This window comes from Chamaea fasciata, unplaced genomic scaffold (assembly GCF_029207755.1).
Source record: "Chamaea fasciata isolate MVZ Bird 193981 ecotype frontalis unplaced genomic scaffold, bChaFas1.0.hap1 SCAF_5, whole genome shotgun sequence".
Classification (NCBI taxonomy): Eukaryota; Metazoa; Chordata; class Aves; order Passeriformes; family Sylviidae; genus Chamaea; species Chamaea fasciata.
The window spans coordinates 67,676,008-67,702,555 of NW_027094090.1; the positions used below are offsets into that span (position 1 = coordinate 67,676,008).

General features: G+C 47.6%; 2 protein-coding genes and 1 long non-coding RNA gene across 3 annotated transcripts in view; 2 read left to right on the plus strand and 1 right to left on the minus strand.

Moving 5' to 3' along the window:
• Positions 1–3,555: 3,555 nt before the first annotated feature.
• On the plus strand, positions 3,556–14,422 carry LOC136289956 (uncharacterized). Its single transcript, XR_010720906.1, has 5 exons — positions 3,556–3,652; positions 6,826–6,932; positions 7,802–7,862; positions 10,493–10,592; positions 14,039–14,422. It is a non-coding gene; the product is annotated as an uncharacterized lncRNA (long non-coding RNA).
• ATP6V1E1 (ATPase H+ transporting V1 subunit E1) lies at positions 9,041–20,228 on the minus strand. The gene is made up of 9 exons (XM_066184294.1): positions 20,029–20,228; positions 16,671–16,736; positions 15,643–15,752; positions 15,103–15,169; positions 13,188–13,277; positions 11,420–11,488; positions 10,940–11,034; positions 10,258–10,345; positions 9,041–9,661 (listed from the first exon to the last, which is right to left on the minus strand). The coding sequence occupies exons 1-9, from the start codon at positions 20,059–20,061 to the stop codon at positions 9,599–9,601; spliced, it is 681 nt and encodes a 226-aa protein (XP_066040391.1). The 5' UTR covers positions 20,062–20,228; the 3' UTR covers positions 9,041–9,598.
• A 1,212-nt stretch (positions 20,229–21,440) lies between these two features.
• The window catches only part of BCL2L13 (BCL2 like 13), a 40,556-nt gene continuing 35,448 nt past the window's right edge, over positions 21,441–26,548 (plus strand). Inside the window, exon 1 of the mRNA XM_066184295.1 lies at positions 21,441–21,526. The gene's annotated coding sequence lies outside the window, so the exon portion shown is untranslated. The remainder of the gene's footprint in view (positions 21,527–26,548) is intronic.

Below are 26,548 nucleotides of genomic sequence, written 5' to 3' on the forward strand. Positions count from 1 at the left end.
CTCTTCCTTTGCAAGGGGAAGCGGATGGGGGTGGGAGGATAACACAGAAGGCTTTTTTTTTTTCAGAGAGACAAAGCCCTGGACTGCAGTCAGACACTGCTGTACCACCTGTAATCCATTTACAGGAGAGCACCTGGAAAGCTCATCGGGATCATTTCCCCTTCAGAAGCACGGCTGTGTGCCTACGAACAACCCAGCTGTGGAAATGAGATGGTGTCACTGCTTTCCCCCCAGAGTCCCTGGTGGGCTGGGGGCTTTCCTGCAACCCAGGTGTGCTGGGAAGCCTGCCTCTCTCCCCAAAAAAACACCAGGTAGTCTGTGCCCCCACACCCACGTGAAACCTCTCTGCTTTGAAAGTGGTGATTGCCCTGAACGGAGCCCACGGAGTGATGCTGCTGTAGCCTCTGTGACTCCCCTTTGTGCTGGTTTAATGATGGCCCTCAGGGGCTTTCAGAGGAATGGAAAGCCTCTGGAGCCCCATGTGTGGTGGCCCAAATGAATATTGGGCCCAAAGGGGCACTTGATGTTTGCTGTTTATTCAATCTCCCCTGTGAGATGGGGCAGGGGTGGCAGCCCTCCCAATAGGGCCGTGTTTAAAGATAACTCCTTCTCACCGCGGTTTCAGCATCATCGCAGCCAGGAGCTGGCCATACTGTTCCCTGCTGGAAGGTGCCTGCTGTAGGTGCATGGAGGCAGCTTGCACTTGGCCGTTGCACAGCTGCACCCCGAATAAATAACTTGCTCAGCTCTGCTGATTCCGGCAGCTTTGCATCAGGACAAAATTAGGGTGATTTTCCTTAAAAGCTAGTGCCGGCAAACAGAGGCATGTGGAGATGAACAGCAGAAGGCTGGGGGCACAAAGGCTCCCAGGTGCACGCTGCAAGCCCTTTCCTTCTCCTCCTCAGCTCTAGCCAGTGAAATCTCCCTCTGTTTCCTCCAGGGCTGGTAACAGACGCTCGCATCTCCTGCCAAAACAGCCCTGCAGCATAGCCTGCCTGCTCCATGGGCTCCATCTGCCCCTCCTGTGGGATCCTCACTGGGGCTGCTCCCAAGCTGAGCGCGCTCTCCTGGCTCTCAGCACCAGAGCCGTCTCTGCAAAGAGATGCCCAGGAAACATTTGTCCATGGTGCAGGACTCCATCCATACCCGCTGGCCAAGCCAGGGGCCAACATCTGATCACAGGAGCAACTTCCAGTCCTGGGCTTTTGGAGGAGCCTGAGATGTGATCTGCCGCACCCTGACATCTTGAGTCCCCCAAACCCACCAGGTGCCAGAGCTGCCCCTGCTGTCCAGGGCAGGCAGATGAAGTCAAACATGCTAGCAGGGTTTTTCCTGGCCCTGCAAAGGCTTCTGCGGACCTTGGCTCCTTGTTCCTGGGGAGGATGGAAGGGCTGCTCTCTGTCACGTATCCCCCCTTCCCCTCTCCCCTCCACAGGGGCCAGAGTTTGGGGTGACAAGAGCAAGCTGTCCAATTTAGGAAGGGGAGGAATTTGGCCGCCCTGTCAGTCCCAGGAAGTGTTTGGGTCAGAGGGGATTGGCACGGGGAGATTTTTAATCCCGGGGCTAAGCCGGCACAGAGCGGAGTCGGCACTAATTGGAACCAGTCCTGGGGAAGGGGCAGATGGAGGGTTGCTCCTTTTAGAGCTGCCTCGCAGCCCAGGCAAAGACAAAGCTTATCTGTGCTATAGGAAATGCCATGTCCTGATCTTGACAAGATGCTATCACGAGTGTAACAGGCGCTATCAAACCAAGCCACGTGTCCCCTTCGTTTTTTCTACTTTTCTTTCTACTACAATCCACAATTCTTGATTTTTCTCTTTCCTTACTTCCATGGGCTGGCGAAGCTACTCCCATCCCCATGTACAAAGGGAGCTTTCCTGAGCTCTTAGGCTGAGGCTTTAAACACTCTCTCTAGCCCCCTTCTCCCTGAGAACAGGGATGCTTCCCAAACCCGGCTTTTTTCCCCCCCCCCGAAAAAAGCCATTTCAAAGCAACTTACTTGTTCATGTAGGTTTGAATTGGGGGTGGGTTTAATGAATCAGTTTCAACAGGAACCAGTTTAGTTCCCAGTTTGGGTATAGAAATAAATGGCAGCCACTCACCCCCACGATGGGGCAGACCCTGGGGAAAGCTCTGATTTCAGGCAGGCTTCGGAGCTCTGATTTCAGACAGCTGGAGGATGATGCAGCTGTAATAGAGTTAAATGCAGCATTTGGGAAATGCCTAGTGGTGAAAGAAGAGCCAGAGTGTCTTTGGCACAATCAGTGGGATTTTTTGGGTTTGGGTTTGTTGGTTTGGTTTTTTTGGGGTTTTTTGTTGGTTTTTTGGGGGGAGGGTGTTGGTTGGTTTTCTGTATTTGTCTTAAAAATAAAGCATCTTGCAGGTAAAGTTCCCATCTTAAATTTTCCTGTTAGTCACCACACTTTAGCCTGGGATAGACTATCTCACACAGAAAGGCAGAACTAGGGCATTTGGAATAGCTCAGGAAGACTCAGTTTTAGGCTCAAACAAATTATTCCTTATCGCAGAAATGTTCGCTTATAGGTATTAGGAAAAATAAGTGCACTCATAAGTTCAAATTTTTTTGTCCCCACTTTGAGACGTAAAATGCAACTTCTCCAAGCAGATGGGGATCTCCTGAAGGGTGGGACCCTGCTGTACCTTCTCCAGCCCACAGAGCTGCAGCTTTTGCTTGGTGAAGAAGTCAGAGGCTTCTTCAGGAGGGCAAAGCAAAGCCATTCTGCCTGGTGAGAAAGTACCTGAAAATCCCTTGCTCCCAGCCATAAGCTTGGTGTGGGGTGCAGTGTTGGTGCCTGGATATTTATACACTCACAAAAAGAGCATTAGGGTCTCCCAAGCGCTAAAATGAAAGTAAACTTGTTCTGGACCATAACAAGAGCTCCTAAATAGGGATTCCCAAGGGGGTTTTTTGCCCAGCAGCAAAGAGACAGGGGGGTTTTGCTGGAGGAGAGGGAGGAGGTGGGTTTGGGGCCAGGGTTTGCCATGGGCTGGGGCAGCATTTCAGGGCTTCCCCCTCCTCTTCTGTCAGCTCCCGGAAGCCTCACGTTCCCTGGGCCACTTTTTAAAATTCCATTCCCAAAGAGGCTGCCAGGGTGGAGGGATCAGAAAAAGTTCACCCTCTTGTCATGAAATGCTCCCGTTCTTCCGGGGCCGGTGGGCAAAAGTTGTTAGCAATTTCCTCGGGCCGTGACCTTTGTTTTGACCATGGCAGAGGAGGATTGCGATCCATCAACCCCTCGCCTGGCCTGGGGAGAGAGCTGAGCAGGGAAGGGGGGGAGATTTTCTGAGGGGCGGGGGGAACAAGGACATGGTTTTGCTCCTCAAGTTTGGTGGGGAGGCAGAGGGAGATGCTGGAAACTCAAAACTTCCCGATGTGGCATTGCGTGGGGAGACAGAGCTAAAGGCAATCTTGCCTCCGATACATTGCAGCTGTGTTGATTACCAAAGAGTGGGAACAGCCTTGTCCTCACCGCTCTGGGTGTGATAAAGAGGGAGTTATTTAGGAGAGAGCTGGAGTCTGCTGGCTGTGCTAGAGATGGGAAGGAGCGAGCTGGAACTGCAGACGGAAGAGAGACGGACAGAAAGAGCTACAGCTGTGTGGAGCTGCCCATGGGAGGCTACACAAAAAAAGGTAAGAAAGACTTGTAGATAACAAGGTGTTGGTGCTTGAAGCCTTCTGAAATTTTACCGAAGCACTCTGAGTGTCGTGGCTGTCTCAACAGCAACAGGATTCAGTGAGGGGAAGCTTCACTGTGTGGGCCACAAGAGAGATTTGAGAGTTTGCCCTAATCTTTTTGTCCCAGGAGGGGTACTGGATTACAATTTGCTGCCTCAGTAGAGAGGGGAAGGATGTTCCGCAGGGCTTGTGCCCGGAGCCAGCCCTGCAGACCAGCCGGCTGCATCAGCACTGCAATTCCAGCAGGATCTCAGGCAAAATGCAAGATAACAGTAGATTCAGCACCTCCCAAGTGCCAGCCCCTATTGGTCCCTGGCTTTTGCGGGCTCTATAGGTTTCTGGAAGATCCCATAGGACTGTGTTTTGTTAGGAAAATCAGCGGCAAGCCAGAACTGCCCCCTGGGGAGTGGCTGGCTCCCACAGACACCTGCCTCCCCTCTCTAGTTCCCAGGGGGGGCAATCCATCCCCGGAGCATCCCTGGTGCTCCCCTGCACCCTGGTGTCCCCTTTGAAGACATACCTGCATATGAAACAAACCTCCCCTGAGGAAATGCAGCCTGTGCATACCAGTCTGCTCTGCTTCCCTTGGCTGCCTGCCCCTGCCTCCCCTCCCTCCGATCTCCGCTTCCCTAGGGAAATGCATCCTGCCCCACTTCCCGGCTGTTAAATACAGACTCCCTTGGGAAGCTCCTCTGCCAGTTATCCCCCTGATGGGGCCCTTGGAGAGCACCGAGGTTTTGGAGCCGGCAGGGAGGGTTGGAATATTTCACCTGCTCACCTTTGTAACACCCAGACCCTCCTTTCCAGCCACTTGTCACTGGCATGACAACCGGGGTAGTTTTTTCCTTGGAAGCAGCTGTGGGTTCGCTTCCAGGCAGAGCAGAGCACGAGCTGGAGGAATGTGCTGCTTATTTCCTTGTTGGATGAGGATCTGTTGAGCTCAGGGAGGAGAAGGGCAAGACCTTTTACACCTCGAACTGAGGGCCTTAGGCCCTGCTTTAGCTGCTCTCCCTGCAGCCCAGACACCCCTCCACGCTGTGGCTGCAGCTCCACGTGGCTCAGAGAGGTTCGAGGGGCTAAAGCTGGACCAAAAAGCGTTTGCCCTGGGCACTGGTGGGTGTGGGAACAGCCAGGAGCCAGGGTTGGAGCCACGAGTGTCTTCTCAGCAGGGCTGATGCTGCCTTGAGTGCTTTGAAGGAGAGGGGCTGTGGAGCATGGGAAACAGCATCAGGCTTTGGCTGTGCCTTCCCCTCTTCCAGGCACACGTGGCTCTGGGGCTGCCCCGTAGCCCAATGCCCACGGACCAGATGTTCTGGGAGATCAAAGTGGCTGCATCCTCCGTTCAGGGGTGTGCGCGCACCCCCTGTGCCTCCCCAGAGACTCGTAACGCTCACTGTCTTCTCTCCAAGATATTTTCCTTCCCTTCCTTTGTTTGCTTTCCAAACTCCCGTTTCTGCTTTGGCACTCCCTGCAGTCTGGGCCGTGCCAGCAGGGAAAAGGCAGCCTCTGCTCCCACTCACCTCATCCAGAGCAGGGAATGCCTCACGGGTTTTCCACCCTGCTTCCCTGCCTCGGGCATTTGGGGCTTTTTGGTTGCGAGGTACAGGGACCTGTCACCCCTGAACCTCCTACCCCTGACGGCTGGGAGGAGCTGAGGGGTGTCACAGCTTCCCACAGGGACCAGGAAAACCCCCTGGAGATGTCTGCCTTAGCTCCCTGAAAATTCCTGCAGCCCTCTTATCCCCTCAGAGGAGTCCTGGGGGTGTTTCCCAGCCTCTGCCGAAGTCCTGAGACCCCTGTGTGATACAACACCTCCAGCACAGAGGTTACTGCTGTTCACCAGCATGGAAAGCCTTTTTGATACCTCAGAGGTCTCCAAGGTGAGCTGCATGCAGAAGAAAACACTGTTGGGGTGCAGGAGGAGTCTATAGTTAGCACTACTAATAAACAGAATAATGCTTATTTCGTATTTATATAATCCTTTCCTAATTTCTAGCTTTGTTATGCTTTTATCATATCATTAGTACAGTAGTACCTGCATATGATTTATAAATCAACGTATTTATTTGGGGCATAGCACCTAGTATGTGTTTTTTATTTTTACCAATACTGGTGCTGGCCTAAATTACCAGCCAAAATGTTGGAATCAAAGCAAAGGGTGATGCCTGCGTGCCAGAAACCCACTCAGCAGCACGGACACCTCTTTATGGAGATAAAGCAGCCAAGTTTTGCCTCCTCTTTTTCCCTCTAGCGCAATGCAGCCAGAGACCTTCCAGTCACTACTTGTAGCTGGTGCTCCATGAAAAAGGGAAACACAGGATGAAAAAGGAATGGGCTAGCACCGAGCAATAAAACCATTCAGATGCGGGGAGATATGGTAGCAATATATTAAATGGGGAGCAGGAAAAAAAAAAAAAAGCCAGATGGTTGATCCAATTTACTTTACAACTCCAGATGACTTCACAAGAGGTCACTTGGTGAAACTGAAAGGCAAATGCTTCAGCTTGGATGAAAGCAAACAGCTCGTGCCTGCCAAGGCGGAGGAGACTGAGGAATGTCCTGCTGCAGAATGGCATTGACAGAGCTGGAAAAGTAACGTTTTAAAAGATTTTTTAAGAGGTTATCACCTTTAGCCTGCACTGCAGCCACTGTTATGCTGGGATTAACACTTCAAGTGCCGGGATTTTAGAGCATGAGTGATGATGAACTGCTGATGCTCTTGGTCAAGAATGGCTCCCTCATGCACAGAACAGCAGCACCTCCTGCCACATAGAGGTGGGATGTGGTGTTAAAATTCTCATGCGCCCATTCCCAAAGTCCAGCCACTCAGCAGTCCTGTCCCACAGAGCCCACCAGTGGTGGCAGGAACACCTGGCAGCAGGTAAAAGGAGCCTCCCGAATCCCGGTGCCCCAGCCCTGGCTAGTTAGTGATGCTAGCTAACACTTGAAAGGGTTTGGAGCTGAGAGCAGAGGCATGGAGCAACTGTCTGTGCTTCGACTGCTTTATTTCTTGCGCATGTGGGGGAAAACAATCATCCTTTAATTTTTTAAGACATTAATAATTTTCTTTGGGATTAACTTCTGCCATATATTGCTGCTGGTAATGAGGTTCCTCTCTCCTCCTGCAGCCCTCCTGAGGAGAAGCACCAGCTTTTCTCCAGAAGATGTTCCAAAAAGGTTTCGTCTGTGACCACCTGAGTAGAAGTGGCCTTTGCTGGGACAAAGGAGCCCCAAGGTTTGCTCTGGGGTTGGGTTTGTGCAGTCACTTGGGGTTCAGGCAGTGCTTACGTGGGCCACAGGCTGCCTGGGAAAAGGAGCTGATCCCCTGCAAACAAAATGGAAAAATGACCTCTGGAAATGCGGGGGGGGGACCACCCTTGATCATTTCTTTGCAGCCTCTCCCAACAGATCAGCCTTGAAGTACCTAAAATAACGAGGTAGCCTTGATTTCCATAGCTTTTGATTCCCAGCATGTAACAAGGGCTGGGAAATGACATTTTTTGGCACGTTGTCAGAATGATTTTAACCCGAGAATGCTCCTGTACAGATGTTTTCCTTGCTTTCTCTAAAGCAAAGCCAAAGTAACAGTATGGGATGCTCTGAATGAGATGCCTAGGAAGACAGATTTGGGATTTCCCAGCCAGCTCCGCTTTGGCTGAGAGCAGCAGGAACTTCCCAGCCCTGGAAGGGCCTTCTTGTCACGGCCTGTTCCCTGCAAACATGTTGGAGAGGCAGGATGGGGCCCCCACCTGCCTCTCTGAGCTGCCTCTATCAAACAGCACACCCAGCCAAACCACTCTCAAGTCTGTCTGGGCTCTTGCTTAGGGCTAAACACCTTTTGCCAAGTTGCTTTACTGCACTTATCGAGCCTTTGCTCCCCAGAGTAACAGCTCAGAGTTCACTTAACTACAGAAAATTCTTCGCTTTGAGTTTTCCCCTGGGGTGGTTCACCTTTTTTTTTTTTCCCAAATTTGTCTGTTCCTCCTTCAGTGCACTTTGTTAGGAAATGAATAAACAGGTAATTTTCTTTTAACCTCCCCAACTCTTTCAGGCACAGGCTGTTGGGCTGTATAAGGTAGGAGCTTACACTTTTCTATTTTCCAGGAGATGCATCTTCTGCTTGCTGAACATCAGCAGCCCAGGACAGGGGCATGCAACAAGCAAGGTACCCTCCCCTGTGCCAGCTCCTGGGTGTTTTCTTCCAGGTTTTCTCTCCCCTTGACACTTGCATGCACTTCCAGGGACCATTCATACAGCCTGATCTCCTTGATTACTGTTAATACCCCTAGGTGTGAAAGCTACCTTCTGAAACAGGGCTGTGATTCAGATGAGCAGGAACATTTCAAGTCCTCTGGTGACCGCTTAGTGTCAAGCCTGCTCTTAAATTTTCCAGTGCCAGCTCTGCAGAACAAGTGTAATATTATCCATTTCTTTAATGGTATTTATATTTATTTAATAATATAATTAATCTAATTTAAATATTATAATTTTATTAAGGGTATTTATTTATATTTATGGTATAAATACCATAACCACCATCTATGCGGAAAACAAGAGCTGGCACCTAAATGCAACAGCAAAGAGCAGTAAAACCAAAAAACCCAACCTCGCCGAATAATCTTATTTCCTAAGAGCAAATCTAAAGCATTTCTTCCAGACACAGATTAAGTAAGCTTGGAATCAGGATTTTCTTAGCAGTCAATCTCCATTTGAGAGGAATGAGGCAGTGAAAAGCTTAGCTAGCATTTAGAGTCTACTTTACATGAGGGCACACACACGAGGGCCTCAGGTTAAAAACACTGCATAAAGGAGTGTTGCTGCAGCTTGGCAAGTGCTCTTCATGGCACAATGTAAAATTCCTGCCATGCCTGGTTCACTGCAATGCTTAGGGAAGGTGATCTCAAAACATATTTAAGTAGTAATTCATCAGCTTCTATTTTCCACAAAAGAAATCTCAGAACTGAGCATTAGGAAGAGTCAGGGTACAGTTTGGATCTCCTGCACAGAAGCAGCGAACTTGTGATGGGAAATGGATTGTGTTTGTTTTATCTAAGTTAGCACAGTTGTGTTACTGCAGCTCTCTCCCGTGACAGAAGACAGAGGGAGCAAAACTCCTGACCCATTTTTCAGGGAGAATGATGCTCCAGGATCCTGGAGTCCTATTCAAAAGCCTTGCCTACAATCCAGCACCGTTCCTGCAAGCAGCTTGACACTACTCCCTGCACTTGAATTCCAGCTTCACAGAACAGTTCACACACACAGCTCAGGGTAGGAAATCCTTACACAAACAATCCCACTTCTCAGAGGCTGCTGCCAATGCTCCAGAGAGAAGTGACAAGGAACTCCATACACACACGCATTTTTATTTTAATAAATAGAGTTTTACAAGCTCAGGCTTTTTTTTTTTTTTAAATCACATATACAGAACAGGAAATGCCTGACCAAGTAACATGAATTGAACTACTAACGTTGGGAAGGAATACATGCCCTCTATAACACTGAAGACCATAACTGAGAGGGGATTTGCCATCAGCAGCGTAATAATTTACTTCACAGATCAGACAACTCGAGAGAGATGTGGCCAAAGCAAAGAGAGTGACCCTTAGTTGGACCACTCGTCTTCAAAATAGAGTCACAACAGTGTAAGGAAAGCCAAGAGCCCAAGTGCCTCCATTTTCTAGTGCCACTTCTGGATGAATATGTATGTCTTCACATCCTTTGAGCAATGCATTCTAACCACAAGTAGAAAGGCTAAGCACAGCAGGTATGCAAAATTATTCGATTGAAGAACAGATACTGGATGACACAGTAATGTTAAATTTCAAGATTTTAAATTAGCAGATGCTTTTGCATCCCCTTCAGTATGGCAGTGGAACAGATCCCACCTTCTCTCATAGAGGTTTAGTCCAAAAACTTCCTGTTGGCATTAGCACCAAAGAGAGCCACTCTGATTTCTGGCATCATCTGCAGAGAAAGAGCACATCGCTTATGTGAAATGGGCAATAAAACTGCTGTATGTTCTCCCTGCAGGCACTGTGGGATAGCTAGGTTGGCTTCAAAATTAACAAGTCAGTTCATCTGAGCTTTCTGAAGTCTTCCTCTGATCACACATTGCCTGTTGCTCTATAAACTGGGAGCACTGCCTGTACTGCAGCATAAGAAAGAGATGCCAGAGCTAGGGTTTTTTTTTTGCACTTGGGTGTAATAGGTCTCAGCCAAAGTTTGTACTCAAGCTATCTTCAGTAATTCAAGTTAGCCTCAGCATTTCAGCATCTTGACTGCAGTGCAGTCATAACCAAGGCTTTCAGTATCATAGTTTACAGAGTGTTATGCTTAATTCAAAAGGAATCATTCTGGGGAAAGCCACAGTTTTTTGCTGCACAAACAATAGGTAATTTGCTTCTTTCCATTCAAAAGTAACTTCCCTACTTGTCATTCCCAATAAAATCTGCTGCCATGCACTATTGTGACGCTTTGGAATCACATGGATTTCACTACAAGAACAAAAAAATTAGTTAATTGTATTTTGTTTACCTAGGTTGTTGGATGGAGACACTCACCTGCTGGGCTACAAGGTCCAGTCGACTTTCCAGGGTATTGGAAACTTTAATTTTACCATCACTGTTGTAGATTTCAACACCTCCAGCACTAAAGATGGACAACAAAAAAAAAGAAACAATTCAGTGAAGGGTCAGAATGTGGCAAACATACCCCAATTCAGCATTTCTCAGCAAGTCACACACATGGCTAAGATTTCTCTTTTAAAAAACAACCTTTTTGATTATGTCTTAATAGGAATCAGCACAGAGATCCAGTGAAGCAGCAGTGCAAAGCACTTTTGGAGTTATCAGACACCACAGCTGTGTGCAAGGATCCTCATTAGCATGTTTTAAAGGTAAATGGAGCCATGCAATTTGTCCCTTTCAAAGAGCTTCAGACTATTCTCTCTCCTTAAAAGAGCAGTGGTTCAGTTCCTATGCACAGTTATTCCCCGCTCCAGTACTGTGAATCAGGCTGGAGACTGCACAAAACTTTTCCTCATGTTTTTGATGGAGACAGTGCTTATCTGGAGAAAACTGCAGAGCCTGGGTCTGATAAACTCAAAGAAGTGCCTGTTCCACAAGAACAGCAGCAGCCACTTTGAGGACATTCCACACTCAAATTTCTGACACTAATGCGAGCTGTGGCTTGAAAAGTTGCATTAAGCTAGTGCCCAGTACAAAACAATCCCATTTTCCTTACATATCTTCTGGCAGGAAGCTGTCTTGGTCAATATGAACATCCACATCCCTTTTTATGGCATTTTTGTAGATGGGAATGCTCTTCTGTACAGCAGTCTAGGACACAAGATAAACCTCTAGTTAGCACGGACAAATGCTACTGCAGCACTCAGGTTTGAGAACTCAATCACTTGTATTAATAAAATGAAGGGATTGAGGCCTCTTTTTTTTTTATTTTTTTTTTAATTAAGCAAATGCATTTCAGTTTGGCTCTTCAGCCAAACCCAGTTATTATTCTTAATCTCTAAAGTTTCCAAGGTAATATCCAAGCAGGGAAATGATCCCCAGCTTTGGAAGCACACCATAGGCTGCAACAGAAGTGCAATAAGCAAAGCTGGTTTTCATATCACACAGAGAGGGGGATCTGAGCAGCAAATATCTGCTCAAGTCAGGTCTCAGCCTCTGTGAGCAGGGCACTGTCAAAATATTCCAGGTGTCTTACCTTCACCATGGGGAGATCCTGCTTCCTGCACCGAACAACTAATTTGGGCTCAAGCAGCTGGTAGAATCCCTGCAAGGAATAACCATTTCAGTTTCAGGAAGTCAACATTTTTTTCCTCGTCAGAATTATTTAACCCCAAGAAAGGAAAGAGGCTGATCAATCTGAAACCCAAGCCCCAACAATATCAGGGTCATTTATTTAGATCCTTGCTCCCAAGTTCACCTCACGCAGACACTCTGAGAGGACAGCAGCAATATTTGGGGAAGAGCCCAAAGGTGGATGTTGTTTTTGGAACTCAAGTGCAGCTAAACATGTGGAATCCCAGGATTGTGTTGGCCAGTTAATGGTCATGCACACATAAGGAGCACTGCTGTCTAAGTAGACAGAGCACGCAACCAAGCTTCTCTTGAAGACACGCAGCAGTTTCAGATGCCTGTTCTAATAAATCCTGCCTTGCAGTTCCTGTGGTGATACCTGTGGCTAGAACAGAATAAAATAAGTTTACTTCCAGTTTGAAGGGACCTACAACGGTCCAGCTGTGAGCACAGATCCCTCACTGGATCTAACATAATGAGCCAAGACAAGTGCAGCCTATTTGCAAGAACAAGAAAGGTTTGTTTGCTGTACTGCAACACCAGAGCTGAGTGTGACAAAGGAACAACAAACACCCAGCTGGAGGCACAAGCTGGTAGGAGACACTGCTGAGAAAACTCTGCCTTCCAAGTGTGACAGGAGAGCTGGTGGGTGGCTCCTGGGAGCTCACAGCAACAGGGCCAGTCTGTGCCAGGAGGAGGCACCAGAGCTCACAGGACGCACCTGGCCAACACTGGGCTTTTAGACATCCATTTCTGGGGCTTGAGGATGTTCTTCTAGGCAAGCAGAGCTCTGGTTTCTGCTTTCTGTGCCTGCTTCTGTCACAGGCACGTTCCGCACCGCAGTCCATTTGTCAAAGCTCCTAAAGTCTCAAATGCTGGAAAGGTTTTCAAAGCAGGTATCGACTGACTTGTGGGTTTGGAGAAACAGCCTCTGACAAAGGGGCATTTGATCCAACTGCTCACTTAATGCGCGCACCCTAAAATGTGTGTGTGCACACCTGCAATCATTCTTACAATGGTACACCAGGTTCTACACCTCAATATAGGCCACAACCTTTTCTGTTCAGAACCCAACACTCAAAGATATTGAAGTGACTTTTGAAACTCAAAAACCACCCAGCAGCATTTGATCCAGAGTCCAATACAACTGGAACTTTCAGAGGGCTATTTCTTGTGGGGAGACAGATAGAGGCGGTGCTAAAGGCAATCTTGCCTCCAACATACTGCAGCTGTGTTGATTACCAAAGAGTGGGAACAGCCTTGCCCTCACAGCTCTGGGTGTGATAAAGAGGGAGTTATTTAGGAGACAGCTGGAGTCTGCTGGCTGTGCTGTGAGAAGGAAGGGACAGGAGGGTGTGAGAGGGACAGAAAAGGTCAGATTTTGCACAAGGGACATAGAGGGGTAGGTGCCCATGCTGGGGACAGGAAGGAGTGAGCTGGAATTGCAGAAGGAACAAGGACAGAAAGAGCCAAAGCTGTGTGGAGCTGCCCATGGGAGGCTACACAAAAAAGAAAGACTTTTAGATAACAAGGTGCTGATGCTTGAAGCCTAGTGAAGTTTTACTGAAGCACTCTGAGTGCTGTGGCTGTCTCTACAACGAGAATTTCTGACAAAAGAAGCTGAGGGGGGCTTAGGGCAGCAATGATCCATTTTTTACGATTTAAATATTTACCTGTAGAACTAGTCCATCCAGCAGTGTCTGGTACCTGGCAGTATCCTTCACCACCTTGGCAAGTCTCTGCTTGGCCTCATTCAGCAAATCCTACATTCAGAAGAAATCAGATCAGCAGAGCCCATCTGTTTGGCATTTGGTTTCATGCCTACCAACTTTCTGTACTTCTATTATAGCTCTCACACCCTGCCAACACGTAAATGTACACTCCAGCTGGTGTTCATCCAAGCTAGACCTCCATCTCTGTGCATGGCACACTATCCCTGCCCAACACTTCCCTTCTTCCTGCCCTGGGCTGACCTCATTAGAACCTGGCAATAATTCCTCTTGTGTGAACAAGGGAGAGCTCAGGAGTAAAAGGATGATACTTAGAACGTTAACTTGGATAAACTAAATATGTAGTGATTAATTGCTTAATGTAAAATCATACAGCTGTCCAAATAAGGTTTTTTTTAGCTTAATGGTTGAGCAAAGAAATCTTATCTATTTTTCCATCAAATAATATCCAGGTTAGCTATTCTTTCATTGTAAGTAAATGCAAGTCAAAATTTAAAAGAGAGAGCTTGTTTTTAATTTAAAGTAGCTCTCTTGATTATCTTTACTCAGCAAATCAGTATTGGAGGGGACTGAATTTTTAAGAAATTTTAGAAGAGTCAAGTCAAAGCTCCTAAAACTGAACCATCAGAAATGCTTCAGATAAAGAAACTCTGTGGTTTGGCATAAACCTTTCTTTCCTGTCCTACCTCATGGTGTTTAGAGAAAAAGAGTTCACAATAACACAATCAGAACGAGGATATAAAACTATGACAATTTACTGTCATGGTCAAATCTAGTTATTCTGTCCTCCCTAGAGTAACACTGCATTTCTGGAACTGCTCATCTCTCTTCATGAAAGAAGCCAAAGATCTGATAAGGGAAGAAAGAGTGAGCAGCATGTGACTTTAAATGTCCTAAAATGAGGAAGAGGGCTTAGGATTACTCAGAAGCATGAGGCTGAGTCAGCAGATAAATGAGGAAGAGATTGCCCAGCAGAGACTACCACAACAGAGTTAGCCCTTGAGCAATCCACCTTCCTCCTCCTTGGGAATACAATCTAAAGTTTGAAACTCGTTTTAAAGAGCCAATAAACTGGTGATTCTCTTCTGCTAACTCCTCTTTTTCACGGTAGCGTCAACCTGAGCCGTTTATCCCTCCTTTTATTTTTTGACTTCCACGGGCCTCTCAAGCTTTTCCAGCAGCTCAACAGCCCCATCTAGCAGAACGTGGAACACCCAAACTGTCTGTGAGATTGTGGGGTGGGAGAACACAGCAAACCTGGTCACTGCTCAGTGAGCACGATGGGGACACGCTGCCCGTGGTGAGAGATAAACACAGGGAACCCAAACAACCCCGAATTCAGCCTGCTCTGAGGAATGATTACTCACCCTCTGTGTCAACACACACTCTGCTCACCCACCAGAGCAAGAAGCAAAACTTTTCATGCACTATGAACCACTGAAGGACACGAGAAATCCCAGTTAGTGGCGTTTGAAGCCTCCTTGCTTATGCCACGCTGGGTTTTTCACATGAACGTTGCTTCAGGCAAAGAGAATTTTAGAGTTCTACCAACTGGGCAAGAGAGAGTTGCTGCTCTTTAAAGAAACAAGCTGCTGTGCAAATGACAGTTACAACACTGCCTGCAATGCTCCTGGCAGACCAATGGATACCCCTAAAACAGCAGGTAATGGAAACTGTGAAAACAAGGAGATGAGCAAAGCTGGACTAAATCCTCAAGGCCTTTTCAGGAAAAGCCTTTTTTCTTTTTATGTTCAAGCAAATGGCACTCAATCAAAAACTGTATTTTCTTTAGAGAAGGGTTCCATTTCCTAACATGTGGTAGAAACAGAGGCTGGGTGTTTACTTCAGAGATACTCACTGCAATAAGGTCATCCCTTGCCTTGAGGACCTTCAGCCTTGCTTGATTCATCAGGTTGGACATCTGACTGCAAGTTGCATGATAAAGTTGAATCAATCCATCAGCATTTGACAGGAGAACTGTAGCAATCACCTGCACGCTTTGCATTTCAAGATAACAACTCTACAACACCTGAAAACAAGGCCTGTTCACCTGTTTGGATCTGTTTCTGGACTTGCACGAAAGATTAAACTGCAGAACCCCTTTCTTGATGAAGGCCCAGCCAAACTAAACCCAACATGATCATTTGTCACAGGGTAGAGTTCTAGACATTAACTACATAAAGAAATGTGCAAGATTCTTTCATCACACTGAGTTATACCATTGTAGCTCAGCTTTGATAATTTCTTCCCAGAAAAAAAAAAACCCAGAAACTCACAGTAGAACTAAAGATGTTATCTACAATTTGCCTGCTTGCAAGGGGAGAAGAATTTTGTATAAAGTTAACAACAAAATGCAAGCTCAGGCTCTGCAGTCAGCTGTCTAACCCAAGCAACTTACATTTTCTTTTGCTGTTCAATTTGCTTCTCCTTCTTTTCATAATACTCCATGATTTTCAGCCTCTGTGTCTGAACAAGGCGACCCTTCTCAATGTTGAACTCTTCTTCTGCCTACAGTAAAAATCAAATAACTGAAGTGGAAATTGATTCCTTGGGCTGAAAGAAACAGAACCAAAATGTAACAGAGCACATTCACTCACAGGATAGGATGATACAATTTATGGTTCCCTATAAAAACCCTTCACCTCTGTAAGTAATTCTTACACAAGGAGGGTGACAGCACAGCTGTCACTTCTCTTTTTTAAAGAATATAATTTTTTTTTTTTTTCACCAGGCAGAATATAAAAACACATGGATAATTCTCCTACTTATACTTGAGAATCCAATCTCAACTCTTGAATTCTGTTTGCAGATCTTCAGGAATACCTGCTTTAGTACTGATTAAATATTTGTGCAAATCTAACTGTTTAAGGGAGATTAAATATTATCAGCAACACATATGCTGAATCCAATACCAACAAGGCATCTCACTAGTGGTAAAATGCAGATTGTTGGGGCTGAAAGGCACCATTAATCCTTCCTCAGCAAACACCAATACTCTATCACCAGGTTAATATTAAACCCAGCCTCTTGTGGCTTAACCTAAGTGAAGCATTCTGCAAGTAATTCAACTCATGCCTTAAATACTAATTCAGTGGGGGAAGGTGTTCTACTTAATCCACTCGAGTCATGTTACTACTCAGCTCTCCTGATTGCTTAAAAAAAAATGGGTGAACTTTGATATGAATATATTTACATTCAGGAACCACCAAAACCAGCTCTGAGTCATTTCCATCAGTCAGAAGCTAAGAAATGCTAACTTTATTTGGCACAACTTTTTTTTTTTTTTTTTTTTGCCATGTAATAACTAAATAGAAATCAGCTGTAGCTTACAAAGGTGCTCTAGCTCTCTCTGAGTGCAACTATCAAAGCAGGATGTGGGATGCAGTTTTCCTTTTGCACTTACTGACAGTGAACTTCCATTTTTACCTTTGCATCTATTTCTTCAGCCTTTTCATTGGCTTCCTGCTCGATGAAAGCCATCATGTGCTTGATCTGTAACGAGAGAGAGGAAAGAATCTCCTGTAAGAAAGGACATTTACCAGAGGAAGCAGGTGTATGTTTTTCCTCATTTGTAGACCCTCCATACCCATTTACTAATTCATATAATATTGTTTAATTCAGCATACACACCGAAGAGTCAGTTCATCTTGACATCTATTACAAGAAAACTCTCTTCCCCAATAATTCTACATAATGCTGTTTCACTAGCTGCCATTGGAAGAATGCACATTAAACAAAAAAAACAACCCAAAACAAACCAACCAGTCTAAAAGTAAATCTGTGTAAGTGTGAGGCTGGATATTTTTGTTCTTTGTTAATGAGACCAATCTTTTCACTACTGGGATTATTAAAAAATTATTAAAAAAAAAAAACCTCCCAGACTTCAGAAATCCTCACACAGCAAAACGAGTCTGTTTGTTATGACATTTACATGAAACATAAAGATTAACACAGATGGTATCTGAATGAACTTTGGCCTTCCACAGGTGAACAGTGAAACAAAAAGTGCTGCTGACTACTCTGGTGGTCAGATTTGTACAGCCACAAGTTCCTTTGAACACCAGAGACACTTCAGAAAAACTGCAATAAATTCTGTAAAGACTTCTAAGGTGAGTTTGGAGCAGCAGAAGCACTCTGTGACCCAGACCACATCAAGAATGTCACATGCTGCTTCAGAGCCCCACATGAACCACTAAGTTCTACTTGAAAAACATTTCTCAGAGCACTGCAGAGCCCAGGTCCAACAGCTTGAAGACCAGGAAAACAACCAGACCAAGTTCTTGTTCATCCATCACGTGCCTTCTGTGACCAGACCTCAGTTCAGGTTCCCATCTGGGACAGACTGGAAGGATTCATTGCCAACCAAACTGCAGCTGGGATGAAGTACAGACACCTCCATGGCCAGATGGAGCAGACCATAAAAACCTCCTGACTTTCTGCTTGCACTCAGTGATGAGACACATTTTGCAGAAAATCCAGTCCGAATAAACTCACTTTCTATTTATAGAACCTCGTGTTAAAATTAAATGTTTTAAAGACATTAGAAAGGTGCCAAGGTGAAAACTGAGCCAATGTGCAGAGCAGCACTAAGCCCATAGACATGAAAAAACAGAAATGAAGGGGCAAGTGGAAGATTTTAAACACATGGAAGAAGTGAAGAGTAACATCTACATCCTCAAAAATCAAATCAGCAGGTTTTCTTCTAATTCCTGTCTGCAAAGACTCTCGAGTGCTTGTCTACCTACAGCATCAGCTTCTTACCCTGCATTTCAGAAAGGACAAGAGAGGCATTTAAAACAAGTATATTATTTTGCTGAGTAGCCTTTTGTTAAAGAAGACTGAGGAATAAGCAGCAGCAGCCTTTATGCTACTGAGTCCCTTCCTCCAGTGCAGTCTGGTTTCTGAATTTTGGAAAAGCACTTTTAACAGTTCTGGACATTCAGGAAACATCCTCTGCACAAAGAAAAGGAATGAGATGGAAGCAAGCTGATATGGAATCCACTTCTCCTAGACAGGTAAGACTGAACAGTGCTACTTCCTTCAAAAGCTGCTGAAATCCCCTTTTGCTTTTTATAGAAATTAAGAGAGATCCAAAGTGATATTTCACATCCATAAATAGGATTCGTTTTAATAACACTGACAAAAATGTATTTTGAAATGAGAGACTTATTTTAAAGCAGTATTTCCTATAGAAAGGAAGAAGGTGTTTTCCCATGAGGAGCAGTGTGATTATCCTTTCCAAGGGAAGTTCTGGATGCTAGATGGCCTTTAGAAGTGACCAGATGGAACAATGTATTAAACACCTTGAACAGAATAAAAAAAGCAAGCCTGTCAGTGGGGAAAAAAAAGCCTCAATCAGAGATGATTTTCAAAGTGACAATCATTGGCAATGTGGTGGCAAGGAGTTAAGAGGACCAGCTGGCAAGTTCATGCCACATTCATCCACATGCAGGACTGCCAACCATCAGGACTCTCCACTCAACAGGATCATCCTGGGCCCAGGAGTGTAAAGCACCGGCAGGAATGCTGCAGATGTGGAATGCTATTAGTATTATCACAGGTTTAATACATCACCAGAGCCTGAGCTAACCTTTGAAGTTCACATCCATTCCAGCTGAGCAGGACCACCCTAATGTCGGCTTTACTTCTATTATCTTCACGGAACAGGCAGGAAGGAACACACTGTAATGTTACAATTCTCCTTCTGGAGAAAGGCAGCCTACCGATTTTACTTTCATCGTGCGATGCTTCCTTGCCAAGAGACTATGTTTACTGAATGAGAAAGTGAGACACAAGTACTTGTGATGCAGAGGACAAAGGGAACTTGCCTGATCTGCTCATCACCTGCAAGAAACTGCCCAGACCAGTGCTGACTGGATCCCCACAGCCTTTAGCACCCCACAACACCTCCAACCCAGCTGAAAGCAGCTTTTTTAGCTGAGGGCAGTGTTTACTGTCAACAGGGACAGGGTGCCCTGCCTCTGGAGGAGTGTCCACAAGCCAGACTTCAGGGCTGGAAGTTTCCACTGCAAGCCAAGCCCAGGCTGCCCCACTCTGCTTAGGACGTAGACCTGAAAAGGGCGTTCAGGAACGCTGAGCAGCCCACCCAGGTGCTAAGGCACAGCTAAGTGCAGGTAACACAACTACAAGCTAAAAAGGTGGGAAATCCTCAGGGAACCGTAGAACCACTAAGGTCGGAAGAGACCTTCGGGACCATCCAGTCCAACCATCAACATCCCACTACCATTATAACCTTTAAACCACTTCAGACCCAGACACCTCCTAAACACCTCCAGGCAACCTATTCCGACGCCTGACCACCCTAACAGTGATTTTTTTTTCTAATATCTGACGTGAATCACCCCTGTCTCAGCTTAAGGCCGCTTTCCCTGGCTCTCCCACTGCAGGCACAGGAAGAAGAGACTGGCCCTCACCTCTAAACAGCAGCATGTGAAAACACCGTGCTGGTGTTAGACTGTGCCTTCACCTGCCTCGGGGTGCAGTTAAACCCCGCAGATAGACAGCACACAGCCTGCTCACCAATCCTCTCGTTATAATCGTAACATGTCACCCAAACGCTTCAAGGAAGCTCCCCGCTGGGGCCAGTCCACCCGGGCAGGGGGAAAAACGCTTTGTCCGGACACTTCTCGATCTTTTCCTCCAGCGATTTTCCCTTTCCCACCGGAGCGCCCCGGCGGAGCGGCAGCCCCGGGCCGCGGAGCGGCCAGCCCCGCTCCCCGCGGCCCTTGGGGGGCTCCGCTCGGGCCGGGGCCCGCGGCCCTACCTGCTTCTGCACGTCGGCATCGCTGAGCGCCATGGCGGCGGTGGCGGTGGCGGTGACGGTGGCGGTGGCGGTGGCGGTGGCGGTGACGGTGGCGGTGACGGTGGCGGTGACAGTGGCGGTGGCAGCCGCAGGCCTGAGGAGACGCGCCCGGTGCCGTCGGTGGCCGCCAGCGGAATCAGATCCGGTTCGTGCCACCGCCGGGGCGGGGCCGCCGCAGGCCACGCCCACCGCGCATCCCGACCTATAGAGGCGCGGCTGGTGTGTGACGTCACCCCGCCATATATGGGGGAACAGGTGCGCGTCACCGTCAGTGTGAAAAGTTCACTCGTTGCAGGGAGTTAAACCTGCAGCAGGCAGAAATGAAACACGGCGACGAGCTGTTGTAAGGCCCTAAAGTAGCTTTGCCCTGGGGTCCCCGTGGCGGGTGAAGGAGGAGGATGCAGGAAAGAGCCGGACAAGGGAAGGGGACGGGCGGCCTCGCAGGAGTTCTCTTTACTGCTGCCATTCTTTACGGCAAAATTTAGGCAAACTTCACAATCTATAATAGTGTTCCTTCGTTCTAATCGCCAAGAGGCTTCCATTTCCATTCTGTAGGAACATTTCGTGGAAAAAAGAGAACCATTCCAAATCAGTGTCAAATGCGGTATTTGTCACATCCGTGCTTCTTCCTGATTTATTTCCATTTCCTTAATTTTTTCTGTGTTTTTTTTTCCGTGTGAAATAAACCTTATTATAAAACTGTGTGTGTGACTTTGATGTCTTTTTATATCGCCGTTACAACGCTGGAAATCAGCTTGCACTTTGGGCCTGGAGAACGCTTCACTATTACTTCAGGCACCATCGAAATAATATTAAACCCGAGTTTTAACAAAGAAGAAATAACACGTGATAATAAGTGATAATGATGCCTATTATTATAAAATAAATATCAGTAAGTAAAACGGCAGATACAGTTGGAATTATATCCAGACTCTGTGTCTTTTCCGTGTGCTCCCTTGCTGGGGGGTTCGGTTTGGGACTCCGACCCACCTAACCCACACCTGGAGGTCGGGGCCGCGGAGACTGAACTGCCAAGGGGTCCTTTTCCCCCGGCTGCACGAGGAAAACGGGAGAGGTTGGCACAAACCCCCCCCCCCCAACCCGCGTTTTCCTCCCGGTGACCCCCCGAGCCCAGCGGGCGCCCCTCCCGCCCCGCCCAGTCACGTGACGCGGGCGGAGCCCCCGCCGGGCCCCGCCCCCCTCTCCCCGCCCGGCGCGAGCCGTGACGCGCGGCACGCGCCGCGCCCCGCGCGCTCCTGCCCCCGCCCCCCTCCATCATGGCGGCGGCGGCGGCAAATTAGGGCAGAGCCCGCGCACCGGCCGAGCGCGGGAGCGCGCGCGCGCGCCCGCCTCCCCTCCCTCCCTCCCTCCCTCTCCCCCACACCGCCCCCGGCAGGAGCGACCCGGCAGCTGCGGCCGCTCCTCCTCCACCTCCGGTTCCTCCCCGCGGCGCCCGCAGGTGAGGAACGAGCGTGGGAGCGGGCGGGCTGGCTCCTTATTTATTTCTTTACCTACGCGTCCGTCTGCATTTACTTATTAATTTGAGGGGGGGGGGGCTGGGGAGCGGGTACGGGCGGCCCCGCGCGCTCCCGCCGCCCCTCCCGCGCGCGTCCGTGAGGGGGGAGCGGGGGGGGGGGGGGAGAGCCGGGCGCGCGCGTGTCGGCGGGGGCGCGGCGGGGCCAGGCGCGCCCCCTGGCGGCCGGTGGCCACTCCCGCCCCCGCCGAAGGACGGACGGACCGACGGACCCCGCTCCGCCCTGGACGCCCCCCGGGACACCCCCGGGACACCCCCGGACTCGGCGGGCGGCGGTGGCGAAGGGGCCGTGCCCGGCCCCCGTGGGCGGCGGAGAGGAGCCGGCGGCTCCCCCGCTGCAGGGGCCGCGGCAGCCCGCAGGCTGCGAGCCCCGCGCGGCCCCGCCGGTGACTCATGCCGCCGCCGTATCCCGGGTATAAATATCTCATTCATCGCCGTAGTAACTGAGGGGTTCACGCTGCGCTCCCGCCGGCGGCTCCGGCGCCGCTCAAACTTAGAACGGCTTTGGTTTTTTTTTTTTTTTTTTCGGATTCTCAAACCCAAATAGGCACGTTAAGACGAGAGAAGTGAATGGGAGCTCGTTAATAAAAGCCGTGTTTCTCGCAATTTAATGTTGTGGGATGGTTTGAAGCTGCGAAGGATTGAGGACCTTTGTAGTGGGTAACGCACGCAGCTTTTGGGGTTTTTTTCCTAGAAGAGAAATCGCACCGTTTGCCTAGAATGCTCTCCTAATTGCGTTTCTGTCAAAGGTCAGCTCCAGCCACTGTCCAGATACAGAACAATTATGTTTTCCAGTATTTCTATCCATTAAGTGCCACCAGAGGATCAGTAGTGGCTGCGGTATCGATTCATTTCCAGTAGGCACTGACATGTTTGAACGGAGTACTTCTCACTTTATTACAAACAATCTCTTAGTCATGCCCTCATACACAGTTGGAAAAGTACTCGGGAGAATTTATCTCCCGAGCTGATCACAATCGGGTGCTTCGGATAACCCTGCCCGTTGTGGAAAGCGTTTCCAGAGACAAACTGCTGCGAGGTTTAACCAGTCCACACATGCAAGTCTCACCCGAAATCCTCACACAAGCCTTCTGCTAAGGCTGCAGAGTGCCTGAACATTTTCCATCTTGTCCATGCGGGGTGTGGCTTCCCAGACCTGCAACTCCTTGAAATTCGGCACGTTTGGTGAAGAGGCTGTAGCTGCAGCTGAGAGTGGCAGCCTGTTGCAGAGATCCATGGCAGGAAGACCACCCAAAGCGTGAGCACGGCCCTAAAGGCGATCTGAGCTGCACTGGTGGTGTCTCTGCCCGTGCTCGGGCTGAGCGCTCGCTGGCTTTGCTGTTGCAATAATTCAGCAGCAGCAGGAGGTGTTCTGCCACACGGGCAGATCGGGTTCGTGGCTGGTAAGTGAGGCCTGCTGACCCAGGCTCTGGGTGGGGAATGCATCCAGCTCTGGAGCGAATCCCTTCTGGAGTGGAAGCTGAGCGCCGTGGTTTGGAGAAAGCTCCGGCAGTGCTGGCGTTTCTGAAATCCATAGGTGACATTGATTGCCTGCTGCTCTGTTTGTAAAACCAGCTGAACTGCTCTGGGCAGGGAAGCGGTGATGTTGCATTTTGGGGGTCGGATGACGTGCAGGAAACACGTCTTGGTGCGCAGTGGGGTTTTCCAGACGGGGACTGAAGCACGGCTCGGGATTATATTCGCTGTATTCATTGGCAGGCTTGTGCTGCCCATTATCCAATTTATAACCCTGCCCTGGATTAGGACGTGACAGATGGGGAAATGTCAGTCCTGCTGCAACTCCTGCTCTCAGGTCGCTTGAGCAGCTCAGCCCACATGAAACGAGTGACAGCAGGGCTGGAGGAGTGACGGGCTCAGTAAGCTTCAACAGGTAGAGCCTTCTATCCCCCAAGGTGAATGGTTTTGTAGGGAGTACTTGGTGACAGTGTTGATCTCTGTAGCTTTTTAAGGACAGTATTTCTGCAGGGAAGGGGTTAAACCAGAAGCAACCCTCTTGCCCTGGCTTTGAGACTTAGGGAGTCTGTGTTATGCCTTATTTCCTCTGCTCCATTGCATCTCCTGTACAAGCTTATCCTCTTAAACGTTTTCTGGACTCTGTTCCATTTTGCTCCTTTAGTGGAGAGCTCTCTTTCCTCTGATCTGGTCTCTCAAGCTGTTTGTCCTTTTTCAATCCTGCTCGTTCCTGAAAAAATGGCCTTTTTCTGAGATATTTACAGTATCTGAGTCAATATTTCTGTGTTTCTCTTTGTAAACAAAACCAGTCATTCACAATCCAGAAGGAGTCATTCAGTGGCTGTGCTGTGGGCTTCTCTCAAAGGAAGGCCAGTGATTCTGAAGTGCACTTCCACTCATGACATTCTTTTATGTGAATTTGAAGATTTCCTCCATTCAAATTCTTAAGTGTCCCTTCTCATTTCAGTAGAAAACTGCCTCTCAAAATATATCCACCAAGGTAATTCTTTTTTTTTTTTTTTTAATCATTCTTTGCCCAGGGAAACATTAGCCACTATTTAAATAAGCAGTGGTCTGATTCTCTCTCTCTCTCTCTCTCTCTGTTTTTTTCTTCCCCTCCTCCCCTCAGAAGTGCTGAGCCAAGCACTGTAATTTTGGTGAATTCAGCCTCCCTGTTGCACTGTGCTGCTTTGGATATCGCCCTCGTTTTGATCAACTCTTTAAATCTCATTTTCTGCACTGATTTGGAATTACATTTTGAAGAACGATCTCTTGTTACATATTCAGGCTTGTTCTTTGGTCCCCAGTTTCTGGATGTCTCAGGACCATCTGTCAGGCTGATTTTTTTTTCAAGAGGGATCAGTTCAGGTTGTCTGGAAGGGCTCCCATTCACTGTGTGTAGGCATTGTGAGAAGCATTTTGATTTCTGGGCTGTGGGTCTCTACTGAACAAAGCAGAACTGAAACATGCTGGGGAGCTTTTGCTTTTTTCACACCTGATGATGTGAACATGTGATGTGGGGGTCTGGTCTGAAGAGCAGCTCTATTGTTGAAGGATCCTAAAGTCTTCAGAGCAGGTTTTTGGTTTTTTTTTTTTTAATTATTTTTTCCAGATCCTCTTGCTCTATGAAAATCTCAGTTATGGAGGAGGCTCAGGGGTAACTGCATTGTGCAAAAGCTGTGGTTTTTTCTCTGCTGTGATTCCTTTGGGTTCTGAAGCAGGAGCACTTTGGGATGGAAGAGGCAGCACAGATGAAACGTTGACTCCCAAGTTTATTGTTTCCTTTGTATATAATTCACTGCTTTGGTTCAAGCTGTGGCAAAGACACAACCAAACCTTTTTGGTAAAGGTTTTCAGGACATGTATTTTGAAATACACGGAGCAAAGAGGCAGGGCAGCCACAAGTGGTCTTGATGAGAGAACCCTTTTCTGTTTTCAGTACTGAATGAGTTTCAGAAACCGGAGTTTCTAAAGAGAACAGTCAGCCAATTTTACACCAGTTCTTTTCCTTTTGCAGCTTTTAGTTTGGTGGTAAGTTTTCCTTTGCCCAGCCACCTACTCCCACAGCAGCCATGGCACAGCACAGTTCTAGTTCTGTTTATCCACTGTAACAAGTGTACTACTGCTGTTAATCTGAATTCCTTCTCAGGGAGGAGGGATTAGAAGTTAGTCCAGACGTCTTGAACAGCTAGACAGGCAAGTGCTTTTCTTTTGCTTTCTCAATTTATTATTATTATTATTATTATTATTTTTTAATCTTGAGGCTTCATTTGCAGGTAGTTCTTTGGTTTTGGATGCTGATTCTTTGTTTTAGTCCCAAGGCATTTCCAGTGCAATCCACAACTCCCTTGTGATAGTCCAATTTCTCTTCCCTGTATTTAGCATTTTGCTCGTTCTAACTGCTTTAAACTTTAAACTTGATAAAATTTTTTCTTCTAAATGCAGCCTTACATTAGTAAATTATCTGGCTCTTTCGGCAGCTGCTCTGTAGCACAAACTTTGTTGTGTGCCTTTCATTTAGACATCCATTCTGGTGGCCAAGAATAGGCTACTGCTTGTTTGGGAATGACTCTTTGAAGTCCTAGAGAACTGAAAGAGTTTGTCAGAAACCCCTGGATAGTATTATTTGATCCATTAAGTTGACAGCATGTTGGAAGTAGTTACCCAGACTTTGCCAAACAAAAAGAGCTAAAACATGTTGATTAATCTCAAACATCCTTTTATAATCTGTTGCATGGCTTTTCCCCCACTTCCATGTTGTTGTTCAAGATTTTACTTTTTACCATGTTGTTTTTAATTTCTGTCTGCCTTAGTTTTTTCCTGCAGGTCTTGTTTGGGTATTTGAAAAAAGCAACAAAACAATTAGAGTGAAAAGGGGAGGAGTTCTTTGGCCAGATGTTGCTGTTAGGTGTGGATTTCTGGTTTATACTTAATAACGTGTGGGTGAGAAATCCAGGACAAACAACCATCTGTTCTCCCAATCCCTACAATGACTGTGGAATTTACTCTGTTGACCATATGTTTTCCATTGCTGTTGGAACAGTGAAATGAATTCGAGGCAATTGTGGTCACTTTTTCTGCATTACAGTTTTGGAGCAACACAGTAGCAAATCCAAGAAAGCAGAGGAAATACTCAGGGGAGACTTTGGGAAGGAAAGACTCCTGGGAACCTGTCGCTGTGCTGAAGGAAGTGTTCAGAATCAGTCAAAGCTTGGCCACGTGTGGTTTTGTGTTGAGATGGGAGGTGTTGGGGAGGAACTGCTGGTTTGGCTTCCACGGGAGCCTGAGTGTTGCAGGCAGGAGTGGGAAACGTCACGCCGCGCTGGGGCACAGTTGGCTTTACCGCACGCGGTTCTTATTAAAATAAGAATGCATAGGAAAAAAACCTGGAGATTGCTTCAGGATTGTTACATAACTCCTCGTTACGTGTGGGTTTGTGACCTGTTGATGTTTTTAAACCACCAAACAAACCCT

Coding starts and splice junctions, on each gene's coding strand:
- ATP6V1E1 (XM_066184294.1), bottom strand. CDS start 20,061: ATGGCGCTCAGCGATGCCGACGTGCAGAAGCAG. Junction 13,278..15,102: donor CAAGGGATGACCTTATTGCA/GTGAGTATCTCT, acceptor TTCTGAATGTAG/GATTTGCTGAATGAGGCCAA. Junction 11,035..11,419: donor AGGATCTCCCCATGGTGAAG/GTAAGACACCTG, acceptor CTTGTGTCCTAG/ACTGCTGTACAGAAGAGCAT.